The 15,459-nt window shown below is 37.3% G+C and overlaps 1 protein-coding gene across 1 annotated transcript; it reads right to left on the bottom strand.

The window, feature by feature from the left end:
- Positions 1-9,521: 9,521 nt before the first annotated feature.
- On the bottom strand, positions 9,522-15,008 carry hs3st1 (heparan sulfate (glucosamine) 3-O-sulfotransferase 1). Its single transcript, XM_083566061.1, has 2 exons — positions 14,737-15,008; positions 9,522-11,635 (listed from the first exon to the last, which is right to left on the bottom strand). The coding sequence occupies exons 1-2, from the start codon at positions 14,787-14,789 to the stop codon at positions 10,480-10,482; spliced, it is 1,209 nt and encodes a 402-aa protein (XP_083422187.1). The 5' UTR covers positions 14,790-15,008; the 3' UTR covers positions 9,522-10,479.
- Positions 15,009-15,459: the final 451 nt, after the last annotated feature.

Here is a 15,459-nt window from a genome sequence, read left to right on the forward strand (position 1 = left end):
TGTGTGTGTAGAAAAAAAAGAAAAAGAAAAACAGCAGCAGTAGCAGCAGCAAGGTCATTTTTTCGCTCCTGTGGTTTCTCAGCACACTTCCTGTGTAAGATTAACATCTGAAAACTCCTCCACTTATAGCTGATCGTCTCCCCCCCCAAAACACACTCATGCATATATGTTTAAAAGACATATAAAGACGTACAATGGCTGTCAAAACTGTTTTTAGAGGAGGAAATCAAGAAACAGTTAGTATTAAAGGATTAAAGTTTGGGGAGCAATGATTTTCGTGATTGGTGAATGATTGGAAATGGGACTGGAACGTCCTAGATTGAATCGTTTGAAAGATCTCTTTAGGTCCGTACCATATTTCTGTGTTATGGCTAATATTAGTGTTGATTTTCAGTCTTTTATCTGTAAGGCTTTACCTATTAAATTTATTTATTTTTTTTTTTACCAGAGGAATTTCCTGTTTTGGAGTTGTCTGTTTTCAGCGTTAAGCCGACACAGCAAAGTGTGATGTCACACTACACAGTAATGGTTATTGGCTCATATGAATGCAGACACGCACACAAATTTGAACCCTACTACCTTTTAAAAGTCCTAATTATATTGTGAAAGTGTGTATATACAGAAAACTGTATAGTGTAACAGTTTTTGTTTTTTAAGATGTGTGGCTGTAAAAGGATTTATTTTATTTTGATAATGACTGAAAATCCAATTCATTCCAAAGGTGTTCAACAGGGTTCAATAACTCTTTAGCGGACCACTCAAGATCTTCCCCTCAAGCCCATGTAAAGCATATCTTCGCTGACTTTGTGCACAGGAGAATTGTCAAGCTGGAACAGGTTTGGGTCTTGTAGTTCAAATGAAGGGAAAATGTAATTTTACCACATCCAAACACATCCTGCAGAAACGTCCAAACTTGTGGAAAAGTTTTGGGGAAGAAGTATCTGTGTAGAAAAGTCAGGTGTTCTAATACTTTTGTGTATCGATCACCACAATGAGGCTAATAAAAACAAACGAATGCAATAACCGTGTTAAACAAGTACATTTGCTTAAAAAAGACCTCACAAATTTTCCTGTAACATGTTTATTGGACATAAATGGAAAAAGTCTCTCAGTGCTTGGTCTCATCAACCACCATGCGAAAGTTTTTAGGACAGAGGGTCTCTTTCTCTTTGCTGCAGTTTGCTGCAGTTTCTCAGTAGGTGAGCTCATGGTCATGACATCAGGAGAGAGGCGCTGCTGAGGTAATGTTTTCAGCTATACAGTTTATAATATGTGATAAAACAAGATCTAACATGTATGACATTACAGCAGGCTTACATGTATAGTATCTTACAAAAGAGAGTACACCCCTCACATTTCAGCAAACAGTTTTTTTGATTTTATCTTCTTAAGTAACAATACTAAAGAAATGAAACTTGGATATATTTTGGAGGAGTCAAAATTGTGTCCAAAGTGTCAATATTTTGTGTGAGCACCATTGTTATCCAGTACTGCCTTAATGCTCCTGGGCATGGAATTTACCAGAGCTGCACAGGTTGTTGCTGGGATCCTCTTCCACTCCCCTATAATGACATGGATGGATGTTAGACACATTGCGCTTCTCCATCTTCAGCTCGTGGAGCCTCACAGGTGCTCAATAGGGTTCAGGTCTGGAGACATACTTGACCACTTTATCACCGTCACCTGTCCTGCTATATAAGCTGCACACTGACTACAATGTACACTGTACATGTAATAATCATACAGAGAGAGTGTGTATGAAACGTGTGTGTGTACATTATAAATGAATCGTTAGTGTGGCGGTTTTTTATTTGTTCATTTTATGCATCATTAAAACATTATGGATACAATTGTAATTTATTAGCACATGTCCTCGCTTGTAGTCCATCATACACACATGCCCCATAGGAAAGAAGAAGAAAGAACGAAAGAGAAAGATTGTTAAACAAAAGAAAGCGAAAGAAAGATTGATTGAAAGAAAGAAAGCGAAAGAATAATCAAAAATAAGAGAGATTGATACAAAGAAGGAAAGAAAGACAGAAAACATATTATTGTGTATTATTGTTATTTATAATTTTTTAAAATAGAAAAGACCCAGTGTATAAGGGGGAGTGGGTGATTGATTGATTGATGGGTAAATTGATTAAAGAAGGAAAAATTAATTGGAAGAAAGAAAGTTTTCTGAAACGATTTCTTTTATATTATTAGCTATTTATTATACACTAAACCTTAGTGTATGAAGGAGAGAGAGCGAGATAGAGAGAGAGATAGAGGACAGCAGATTTCTTCATCGTTCAGAATTTAATCTGTTGAAGCTTTTAATTATTTACATCTCTGTAGTCCTCTCACTGCCCTCTCTCTCTCTCTCTCTCTCTCTCTCTCTCTCTCTCTCTCTCTCTCTCTCTCTCTCTCTCTCTCTCTCTCTCTCTCTCTCTCTCTCTCTATTTCTCTCTCTCTCCTCACACACACACACACACACACACACACACACACACACACACACACACACACACACACACACACACACACACACACAGAAAAGCGGACTCACGTTTGCTCCTCATTGACGCTTGTGGCTTGAAAGAAACCCTAGAGGAAGTCATCTTATGTGTTTCCTGTCAGGTTTCTTCCTGAGATGTGTTCATGCACACTATAAATAGCTCTTCAACTCATCTAGTTTAGATTTATTTGCATCTGCCCTGCATTTATACCGAGTCTGATGTACGTATGGAGATGTGTAAAAAAATACAGACTTATATTAAAATATTTACCTGGTATGTTTTGAGTACATTACGGACTATGTTTTTTATTTGTATTTTTTATATATAATGAAGCATCGTAGAGAAAAGTGAAATGTACAATCACTGCTAAACAAACAAATAAAAACTATAAATATATAATTATATATATTCATATTTAATATACATTATTATAGGGATAATAATACAGTATATAGCTACAAATAAACAATTATATTCTTTATAAATAGCAAGTAAGAATTTAGCAAAACATACATACCTGTACATGTAAAATGCATTAATAGGTCATATGCATACATATTGTTTGAGTTTATTATTTTAAATATATGTGGTTTATGCAAATAAATAAATGAATAAATTAAAAACAGTAACACTCGGTGAACCATTACTAATACAAAATATTAATAAAGATCATACAAAATGTAATGATATATAATTACTACAAGAAATTGTATTTACATTTGCAAAGGACATTTCCTTCAGATTACTGACATGTAATCTGACATCATTTATTAATATTTATGTCCTTTTTTTTGTCTGTGTATTATGTTGTATTGTTGAATCCAAATTGTTGTGGCTCTTTAGAAAACCTTTAATTGTGCAATTGTTTCTTCTTCTTTCGGCTTCTCCCATTAGGGGGTGCCACAGCGGATCATCCGTCTCCATACCCCCCTGTCCTCTACATCTGCCTCTTTCAAAACAACTACCTGCATGTCTTCCTTCACCACATCCATAAACCTCCTCTTTGATCTTCCTCTTTTCCTCCTTCCTGGTGGCTCCATCCTCAGCATTCTCCTACCGATATACCCCATGTCCCTCCTCTGCACATGTCCAAACCATCTCAATCTCGCCTCCCTCACCTTGTCTCCAAAACGTCCAACATGTGCTGTCCCTCTAATAAACTAATTTCTAATCCTGTTCATCATCGTCACTCCCAATGAAAACCTCAAGATCTTCAGCTCTGCTACCTCCAACTGCACCTCCTGTCTTTCACTCAATGCCACTGTCTCTAAACCATACAACATCGCAGGTCTCACCACAGTCCTATAAACTTTCCCTTTCACTCTTGCAGACACTCTTCTATCGCAATTGTTTTGATATATTGTATATGTTATATATTTATATTACATATACCCCGTTCACATTTAGTCCTGATTTGCTTTTATAATAACCTCCCCTCTTTTGGGAAGATGTTCCACTAGGTTTTGTAGTAGATTTGTGCTCCTTCAGCCACAAGGGTGATGTAAAGTCAGGTACTGATGTAGGTGATGTGTTTCAATTCATCTCAAAGGTGGTCAAACAGATTCAATATCTCAAGATCTTTTACTCCAACCCATGTGATGCATGTATTCATGGAGCTGGCTTTGTGCTCTTTGTGTCATGCTGGGACAGGTTTGGGTCTCCTAGTTCAAGTGAAGGAAAGATTGGATGCTAGAAGACATTCTATACAGTTGTGTGCCTCCAAGTTTGGGGAGCAGTTCCGGGGGAAAAGCATGTGTACATATGTCTATATTAATCATTTATACAGAAGCACTAAGACACATGGTTTGGTGTGTGTGTGTGTTTGCATTATGAATTAATAAAGGGTGTGCTGATTGTTTTATAGGTTTATTCTATGCATCATTAAAACGTTATAGATACAAATGTGTTTGTTAGCAGAACATGTCCTGGCTTGCAGGTACTGGATATACCACATACCACGTATTTTTCGGACTATAAGCCGCTACTTTTTTCCCCCACGCTTTGAACTCCGCGGCTTAAACAACAAAGCGGCTTATTTATAAATTTTTCCTGGGTTTTTCTCGGTTTTACAAACTGCAAACATTAGACCAATGAAATTTCCGAACGGAAACGAAAAACGCACCTCACCTGTATTCTTTTTTTTTTTAATGCACGACGATGCCAAAAGAAAAACTCCCGAGAAAAATAGTTGTGAAAGAAAGGAGGAAGACAGTGAACAATGACTTACTTGGTGGGCTACTGTTTAGATACAAGCCGTTGTAGCGCGTTGAGTCTGAAGGGAGAGCCCGCTAACTCCAGTTGCAACAGAAATCATATAAGCACAGACAGGTTTCCAAAACTCGTGCTTTTTTTTATTATTCTTAGCAACAGTGTTACGGGTTAGTCAAAGAAACTTAGAAATGAGCATCAGAAAATAATAAGGACATATTCCTCGGTCTTGCACACGTGCAGTAATAGCGGAAAAATGAGGCGGCATGCTATTCCCAAAATGACGCTCTGCTCCTAAATGAGCCACAACATATTTAAACCGTGTAAAAGACGCTGTCGTTAAAGCCTGTGTAAAGTTCATTAGTTTCAATGTAGGAACCTGCTGCTTATAGACAGGTGCGGCTTATTTATGTTTAAAATAAAAATCTTTGTCAAATTCAGTCTTCAGGTTTATATATGGGTGCGCTTTATAGTCCAGAAATTACTGTACATGAAAATGAATAAATAAATGAAAAGAGTAACAGCTAGTAAAGCAAGAAAAATATGTTAAAAAGAAATGCAGTAAAAAAAAATCTTTCTATAAGATGTTTTGCACACGTTATTGCGCCCCTATTTGCTGTTAGAAAAACCTTCACTCTTCTGGAAGATGTTCCACGCCAAACCATGTAAGGCATATCTTCATGTAGCTGGTTTTGTCCCATACAACTGTGTGCCTCCATGTTTGGGGGAACAGAAAAAAAAATGCACATATGTTTGGAAAAGTCAGGCGTCCCAATACTTTTGTCTGTGTAGCGCATAACAAACACTGATGAGCTAAAAGAATCGTGTTATGTTCGACTTCCTCAATATTAATTAAAGCATGCATCAATGCCTCATCAGTTCCTCATATCCTTTTTATATCAGCTTTCTGTTCTCTGTTTGCAGAGGCAAGGATTTGTAATGTATTATATTGTATAATCCTCTACAGTGATGACAGCAATTGATGTATATTTGGTGGAAAAAACCTATAACCTTATACAGAATCAACACTTTCTCATTTACTGTCTTCACAGTAAAAAAGCAACAGCACATTGGCACACAAATACTATTGTGTGTGTGTGTGTGTGTGTTTCTGTGCCTGGTACTGGCAGCACCAAGTGATCCGAGTTGAAATCCGGAGCAGATGTGCAGGGCAGAAGGTGGAAAAAAAAGAGCGAAGAAAAATGCAGTTCCAAACAAGTCTGACTTTGTTTCCGCACCAGCAATCAGCCTGAGTTAATATGCCCTGAATATATATATATATATATATATATATATATATATATATATATATATATATATATATATATATATATACACATACACTCCCCCCCCCCCCCCCCCCTCATGGAAACACTTCAACTTGCTTCTCCGCCTTCAGTTTGCCTCTCTCTCTAACTGCCTCTTTTCAGAGATCCTCCTCCAGGGGGAGACAACCATTACCGTTGCAGGCTTTCCTGGGCAAGACTCACATGAATATCTTGTGAACACTGGGGTCACAGGGCATCATGGCAACCAACCTCCAGGCCATTAATCATAGCTAGTCCACCTACTCGGACTCCAGGACGCCATTATAGACGGCCACTTTTTAACTGTAGTAACCCAAGGACTGTTCGCTGTAAAAATCCAGGAGGGTTTTATGACCTTTACGTACTTTGAATACACTCTTGTCTGGAGTCGTACAACAAAAAGCGAGCCATGTATGCGTTTACTCATTTGGTCTGTACTGGAAGGACTGTTTTTTTTTTCTTTATGTTGAAGACAAACCCTGCAGCTCGTCTCGTCATCCGTTTAGGTAGCAATGTGACAAAAGTCCTGACTGTTTTATTAATTAAAAACTATGCTTTCGAAACAGGAACAAACACTCACATTAGCTTCACTGATAAAATTTTTTCGTCCAATGGGGTCCAGCCGGGGTCCTTGAAATCACCCACACGATCACACCACCTCCCCACAAGCTTGGGTGTCTGATAACTATCACTTTTGATTGACATTATCTGTTCAGTAAACCGATCTCTATTCACCACTGAGCCTGGGGGTGTCTGTGTGTGACACTGTAAGACAGCACTGTCACACACACACACACACACACACACACACACACACACACACACACACACACAGAGTCACACTTACACTCTCTGGTTCGCCGTCTGGGCCAAGAAAACTCCTGCTGTCATCATACACCCTTCAGTGTGTGCGTGTGTCTCAAATATGTTTCTATGGAAACCTGCAAAAAGCTGTCAAGTTTCTGCAAAAACTTTCTCCCCAATTAGACTGTTGTAAGCCATCGCTCCTTCATATGAACATGATTTCTACACTTGGTACAGTGTGTGTGTGAGTTGGCACTAGGAATCGGAGTGAGAATGAGCAAAGAGATTAGAGCGATAGATAGGGAAGAAGTGATAAGATCTCGTATCATCAGGGAAAAATTACACAGGTTATTCTATTACAGATGACATTCACGGACCCTGACATCAACAGAGAAAGAGAGAGAGAGGAAGAGAGAGCGAGTCGTACACATTCTGTAGTTCTAATAAAGATGCTTCGAACTTATATACATGGTGAAATTGTGTTTTTTTTTTTTTTATTTCACATTCCTCATAGGTACATGTTGTATATAATATACATATGTTATACATTCCTCTCATTCATATATTGTAATAGTAAATAATAATTTAAACACTTTGTACAATATTGAAAATATAATATTTATGGGCCATTGGATTTTATTAAATATCCAAGATTCAGGTGTGAAAAGTGTGGAAAAAGTAAGTCTTCATTGTTTTTGAGAGACACAGGCATGTTCCTTTGGTTTTTATTCAACCACCATAATGGTATGAGAATTACAGCTTTACACACACTTTGCATTTAGATAGTTCGTTTATCCAAACATTCAGCTGAAATACTTGAGGGCCATGCCTCTTGAAAAAATCTTGCTGAAGGTGTTCTTCACTAACTGGACCTTGACCTTCCTCCCAAAGCAGTTCAATAGGATTTAGGTGCGATGATGGATAAAACTTCAGCTAACTGCTTGTTCTCTAAATAACACACAGAGCTTGGAGGTACGCTTCGGTTCATTGCATGGTGATGAAGTATGGAATGGTAGCCATGTTGGTTCAGTATTACCTTCATCTGGAATAAATCTCCAACCTTCCCTGCTCCAAAGCAACCCCAAACAATTAAGCTTCCACCCCCATGTTTCACTATGGGTGTAAGACAGTCTGCTAACTCCTGTTTTCACTCTAACTTCCAACAACAACAACAACTTCTGCTACAGCCACAAATGTCAAATTTGGACTCCTTTGTCTACAGAACAAACTTTCAGTCATTTACTATCCAATTCTTTTACCTAGTTTGATGCATAGAAACAACAAACATCCATATGTCTCAAAAATCATAAAAGATTCAGTATTTCCGTACATAATATATATATATATATATATATATATATATATATATATATATATATATATATATATATATATATTATGTACGGAAATACTGAATCTTTTATGATTTTTGAGACATATGGATGTTTGTTGTTTGGAAACATTTATTGGATTTATTTATAATATATATATATATATATATATATATATATATATATATATATATATATATATATATATATATATATATATATATAAATAAATCCAATAAAATATATTTTTTTAAGTTAATAAAATATAAAAGCATAAATGTAACACGATGTAATACATTTGCATAAAAAATACTGCATTGATTTATTTAACAGAAATGTAAAGAAACAATACGTTGTGAATGCATGTGGCTGATTTAAAAAGAAAATAAAAAAGAAGCATTTTTACTGCTGTATAAAACGACAAATATAAATGTAGCTTATTTAACGTAGCACATTCGGTTCAGTCGCTGACTCTGTATAACAGTAAAAGCCAGTAAAATGCTTCAAATGAGGAATAAGCAATGTAAAGAAAAAGCAGCTAGCGAGAACGCAGCTTGTTCAGCTAATTTCGCGCTAGTTTGTAAAAGATCTGTTTATTGTAACGCTGAAGGCTACCGTCGATAAGCAAATTGTGCCCGGAGTTCAAAATAAACACGCAGCGCATGTGGTAGAATTGATGTGATTAACCCTTGAGCTAGCAAAACAACTCACCGTATTGCTAGCATAACTGTTTAACATAGTACATATTTATTTTCTAGCTTCCTGGTTATGCTAGCTGGTTTATTAGTTGTGTATTTACTTTAAGGCTAGTTTGGGTATTAGTCTGTTTATAAAATGCTGGTTTTGTGCTAGTTTTAGTTCATGTAGGTCAAAATGTGGACGGTTGACCAAGTTCTGTTTCAGTTCCGCCCTGCTTTAAAGATAAGCCGCGGCGTCTTTATTTCTGTCTGTCCGTTCTTTCTTGTCAGCACAGAAGAAACAACTGCACACTGCGTGTTTCTCATTTCGAAAAAGAGCTGCACTGTGCATTTATATTTACTCTTTATATCGTGTATTCAATATCTGAGAAACGTTTCCTTTGAAATGCACAAATAGACTTCCACCATAATGGGCATCATTGTGTGACCAGCGCCTTCATGCCATTATAGAGAAACGTGAGTGGGGGGAAAAATGCACACAGCTGCTACTGAGGTTAATCTAGAACGAGAATATATTAGCTTATGATTTAGGGGTATAGACAGAGCAACCGGTAGTATAATAATCATCTTAATTTAAACTATTATTATTGATGATGTACATAATTATACATTTATTCTAATTATTAATAATATTTATTAATAAAAAAAAAGATGTAACATTATTATACAATATATCGTAGTTATCATATTTATTATCAATATTATTTTTATTATACTGCATTTGGCTGCCCACTTGTTGCTTTCCATGTTTATAAAATTTTTTTGGGGGGTTATTTTTTAATCCCTTTGGGAAAAAAAAGCACAATAACATGAGGTAATAAGTTCATATAATAAAATTATTACAAAATAATCACAAAAATTAAAAACATCTATAAATCATTATGTTGCATTGTTTTCTTAACTACTGTGCTAAAGCATATATATAAAAAAATAATGTTCATATTAAAAATATAATAATAATAAAAAATGAGGGGTGGGGGTTTTGTGTGTGTGTGTGTGTGTGTGTGTGTGTGTGTGCACTTTCCTTTTGTTTCAAACCCCAGTTTCAGCTGATTTTATTTCCTATGACGTCTACATTGTGTTCGTGTAGGGTGTCGGTCAGCTGTATATGAAGGTCAATGAGCATCGATTGTAATAAATAATGTTGCTTAACTCTATTCTTAAGCCGAGATTAAATATATGATGTCATGCTCTGATGCAACGTCCCGCATGTTCACTGTAGCAGATTTTCCCATTACAGTCATTTGTGTGCAGTATTTATTTACTGACATTTCTTCAATAAGTGGCAGAAACCAGATGTAGATCGTAGATCTTTTCCAGGATTCAGTCCTGTATATCAAAGGCAAGCTGTTTTTTAATTTTTTTTTTTTCTAGGATTTTCTAGTTTTGAGTCACACACTCAAAAGCCTTCCTGTTTGTTTCGTGAAAATTGGAGTTCTTAAAATTGTCCATTCTCACAACTGGAGTCAACCTGAAGCATAGTGGTTTTCACAGTATGTCACAAAAATGGTCTTTTCCACAGTACAAGTTTATAGAACAGTTTGCATGGGTGGGCAAACGAGCTTTTGTATAAAACCTTCCACCCCGTCCCTGCGCCACGTTGCGATCGTTTCCCCCGATTCGCCCGTTCTCACTTCCAATCAAATGTTCTTCCTACAAGTTCAAAGAACTTCCTGTTTGGCTCCTGAAAGTATTTACATAATTTCTGCAGGACTTCTGGGGCCACGTTGGGATGCGTCCGTCCTTTCGATTCGTGCAGGCAGTGCTCGTGGCCTTGTTCCTTCAAACAGTAGAAGCCTTTCGTCTGATTGAAGTAAAAGTTCTCTTCGGTAATCTGCGGCTCAAGGCGCAAAAAACGTTCGACTTTTTTCATTTCCGAGAAGGGGTCTCTGATGAGCGCGTCGCCATCCACTATGTGGAAGCGGTCGCGCGGGAAAACCTGTAGCCATCGCTCCATGTGTGGGTGATACATGCTCCGGTTCACAGCTTTGTAGTTCAGGTTGAGGTCGCCATCACGAATCAGGAGTTCCTCGATGGGCTGAGGAGTTTTGTGCTTTTGGAGCTGATTGTGGAAAACCTGCGTGTAATCCGACAGAACGCGGTCCACAGGGTCACGGACAATTAGCAAGAGCCGGACGGAAGGGTTCATGCGAAGGATTCGCGCTGGCGCGTCCAGACAGGTGAAGTAGGCCGGGGTCTTTTCTACGGTCAGCTGATCGGTTCGAGACAGCGGCATCTGGGATACGTACCACTCGAGCCCCTTCTGGTAGTGAGCATCCGAGTCAAAGAAGTGAACCTCGCTTTGAGCCGCCGCAACAGCGCGGTGAAGGCTCAACATCTCCAGGAGCGCTCTTGTCCCACCCTTTCTCACTCCGATGATGATGATATCCGGCAGGTGACGTGTAAGGGTCCCGTCGCTTTGACTGCTTTTGCTGCTGTTTTGCTTCACTCTGTGGTTATTTTCAGCAGTACTGCTTTGATCGGCCTTTGGTTCGTTTGGGTTCAGATCGGTTTCCTTTGGTCTTACTGCGTTCGAGCTTCGAACCTTATCGCCTCGGGACTGGTCGACCGCAACGCTGCTGCCGACGTTCCCATCCACGTCGAGGGTCACCGATGCCTCTGGGAACGGCCGTGAAGGTAGCGACGGAGGAAGCGAGAGGAAGAGGAGCAAGGTGAAAAACATGGCTGCCATAAGGCACAGATTTGATGTTGCCGCTTTTCTGCTATACAGATGGTCTTCATCCAGTGAAGCACATATCCGTATACAGGAGGAGTGTTGTAGATCTCTGCAAAACAACCCAGCAAAGGGCGGCAGGATTAAACAGTGTAAGAGAGAGAAAAAGATGAGACGCAGAGGTCATAAGTGTGCAATTAACATTTCAAATTCAGTTGAGCTGGATAATCCAACACATAAGGCACACATGCTCACGTTAAATTGTGCAATGCATTAAAGCAAAAAGCGTAAAAAATATAACAACCACTGTGTGATTAAATTCCTCTCTACAGAAAAATGAAAAAGTATTTCGGAATCGTTCATAAACGCAAAAAATGGACTCTATTGATAAATATTCACCCCCTCGGGACGGCTCACGTGACTCTTTGAGCTTCGAATAGTTTTACTTTGGCATTTCAGCCCATTACACAATGCACATCGTGTTCAACTTGGATGTTACATCAGAGGAAGAACATTGAATTCTTTTAGATTTAAAAGTCCTGGCTTTGACTGGGGTTTTTTTCTTTTTTCATTTTTGTTTTTTCTTCAAGCCATTCCTTTAATGTTTCGACCAAGTGCTGTGGCTTATTAGGACCATGAAAACATACATATTTTCCTTTAAATGCAGATGTCTGGCTGATAGGACCAAGCTTTCCCCTTAACATCTTGCTTTCATTTGGCTCAATCTAGGAAGATCCACGTGTTGAAAAGTAGAGAGTCTAGAGCGTGAGTCTTCCGCCGCCGTGCTTTATCACTGGGACCATTTCGCTTTGTCTTTAGACCAAATGGCTCGACGTGTAGTCATAGCCGACCTTCCGAATGTTTTTTTTTTTAAAAATCGTCTTCCTTAAAACTGCCTTTCTTCTGCTCTCTCTCCCATCAAAGCCGAGTCTGTAGAGACTGCTGATGTTTGCACATACGCCTCTGTAAACCAGTAAACTCTGTAACTCCTTCAGTGTAACAGCTGGCTTTCTGCACATTTTCTTCCTTGTCTAAGACCGCAGTTTTGCATTATCTTGGCAGTGTCTGTTTTTTGTATTATTTATAAAAGCTTTTAAAGTGTGTCTTGGTAAACAATGGCAACTTTATTGGTTTACAGTCCGAGCAACTGCATCCCAAATCCTCACGGGCAGTTCTTATGTACTCACAGAATACAAAAATGACACAAGTGTACCTACAATTGACCAGATTTGCTAATTCAATGGAAATATTACTTCTAATTTAGAGTGCGGACAGAAAAGAACGGGTGAATCTTTCCAATTATGCCATTTCAGGCCAAATTTTGGAATCATTTATAAAAATCTACAGCCTTACGTTTTCCAAGACACTTTATTCAGATCCTGCAACACAGTCACGGAAAAGGTTTCTAGATAACTCCAGGTAGTGTCAATGTGATCCCATTTCCTTGTAGTTAATCTCGACTGTAAGCACACAAATATCTCAGAAGTTCACTAGGACAAGTGACTCACACTTAATCCACAATGTGCTAATGCCAAAGTCGCTTAAGACCAGCAAGATTCTCTATTAGACCCAATTAAAACAAGCGGGTCAGGATTCAGTCACAGGGCACCTTTAAATTTATTCTTTTTATAATAGCATTAGTACCACAGTTGCACTCATTCTAATGGGTTATGTTTAATATCCATAGGCTATTCAAACAGTAATGTTATTTAACATTTAAACATCTCAGAAGTGATGTTATGGATCTTTTTTTTATGCATTTCCCTTTTTTTTTTTTTTTGGAAATGATAAATATACAAATAAATGTTAGGTATTATGAAAGTTCATTAAAATCAAGCATCAATTTTAGGAACAGAATTATATAGACCTTATAGACCTTACCTTATACCTTTTTTTGAGACAAAAAATGATATTGAATTCCCTGAGAACAGGGTTTTAACAGTTTAACGAATTTCAATTAGACAGATAGAAATCAATTCAATGAATAGGGCTAAAGAAAGTGAAACTATTTTGCTAACAAAACCCAAAGCACAGTTTACAGCAGGTGAGTGTGCGTCACTAGGTGATCATTAACAGTGCGTTTTTTTAAACCTCTCTCTAGGCCACACACACACACACACACACACACACACACACACACACACACACACACACACACACACACAATCATTTACATACTGTATGTTAAGACGTAAATGCTCAACAAAATGTTGCAGAAATATTATTATTAGTAGTAGTAGCAGTACCAGTAGCAGCAGTAGTATTATTAATAGTAATGGTGGTAGTAACAGAATAGAAGTAGCAGAATTTTGAACGGAAGTATTACAGGTAATAATTCTAGAGTTAATAATAGAGGAAGCTCTAATAGTGGTAATAGTAGAAGCTGTTGCAGTAGTAGTGTAATAGTTAAGATATTGCTGGAGTAAAAGTAATAATAGAAGTAGTAAATGTAACTGTAACTATATGTAAATGTAACTATGTAACTAAATGTAACTGTAAATATATGTATATGTAACTAAATGTAAATGTAACTAAACTGTAACTATATGTAATTAAATGTAACTGTGAATATGTAAATGTAACTATATGTAACAAATGTAAATGTAACTAAATTAAACTGTAAGTAACTGTAACTATATGTAAGCAAATGTAACTATGTAACTAAATGTAACTGTAAATATATATATAATGTAACTATATGTAAGCAAATGTAACTATGTAACTAAATGTAACTGTAACTATATGTAAGCAAATGTAACTATGTAACTGAATGTAACTGTAACTATATGTAAGCAAATGTAACTATGTAACTGAATGTAACTGTAAATATATGAAATGTAACTATATGTAAGCAAATGTAACTAAATGTAACTATGAAACTATATGTAACTAAATGTAAATGTAACTATAAGTAATGGTAAATAGAAGTTGTAGTAAGAGTGTTAGCACAATTATTAATATTAATGGTGATAGTAGTAATTGTAATGATAGCAGTAGCAGTAATAGTTATGATGGTAGTGGAAGTAATGGTAGTAGAAATAGGAATGGCAGTGAAAGTAGTGAGAGGAAAAGCAGTAGTAATAGTAGTGAAAGTAGTGATGTAATAGTAATAGAAGTAGTAGCAGTAGTAACTGTGGCACTCGTACTGATGGTAGTATTCATAATAGTAATAATCATGTAAATAGTAGTAACAATAGTAAAAGCGGATGTTACCTGTACACTGGAGAGGTGTAGGAATGCTCACGCGTTACAACACACACAAACATTCCATCGCTGCACGCTGATAAATCTCTTCCTTAAACACACACACACACACACACACACACACACACACACACACACACACACACACACACACACACACACACACACACACACACACACACACACACACAGATTTCCGTCAGGTTGACAGATCCGTATAAACTACACTCCTTTGTTCCGGTGAAAAGTTTCAATCAGCTGCTTCCACTAGGTCTTTTCATTTATATCAATCCGACACGCCCCTTTTCTTGTTGCGCACATACAAGACCACGCCCATTTCGAGAGAAAGGTCCGAGGTTCAGCTCCCTCCCACTTCCGGGATGTGAAACGCAGGTACGGTGGCGTGGTTCATATTTACATGGAATTTCTCTAAAACCACTCGATGGAAATCCGGCGCTTTCTAGTAACTTTGATTCAGAGAGTGAGTCGTTAAGAGATTTTGACTCTTTCAAGGCTCGCAGGTTTTTATAAAAAATGATGATGAGGTTTGTAATTATATAATACAACAATCAAACAAAAAGACATTGTATTTCATTAATAGGCAGGTTTAGTGATGACGTCACCACTACCGCCCATTAATGAAATACCGTCTTTTTGTTTGATTGTTGTATTATATAATTACAAACCTCATCATAATTTTTTATATATTACTCTTATTTACATGATGTACAA

This window comes from Silurus aristotelis (assembly GCF_946808225.1).
Source record: "Silurus aristotelis genome assembly, chromosome: 17".
NCBI classification, from domain to species: Eukaryota; Metazoa; Chordata; class Actinopteri; order Siluriformes; family Siluridae; genus Silurus; species Silurus aristotelis.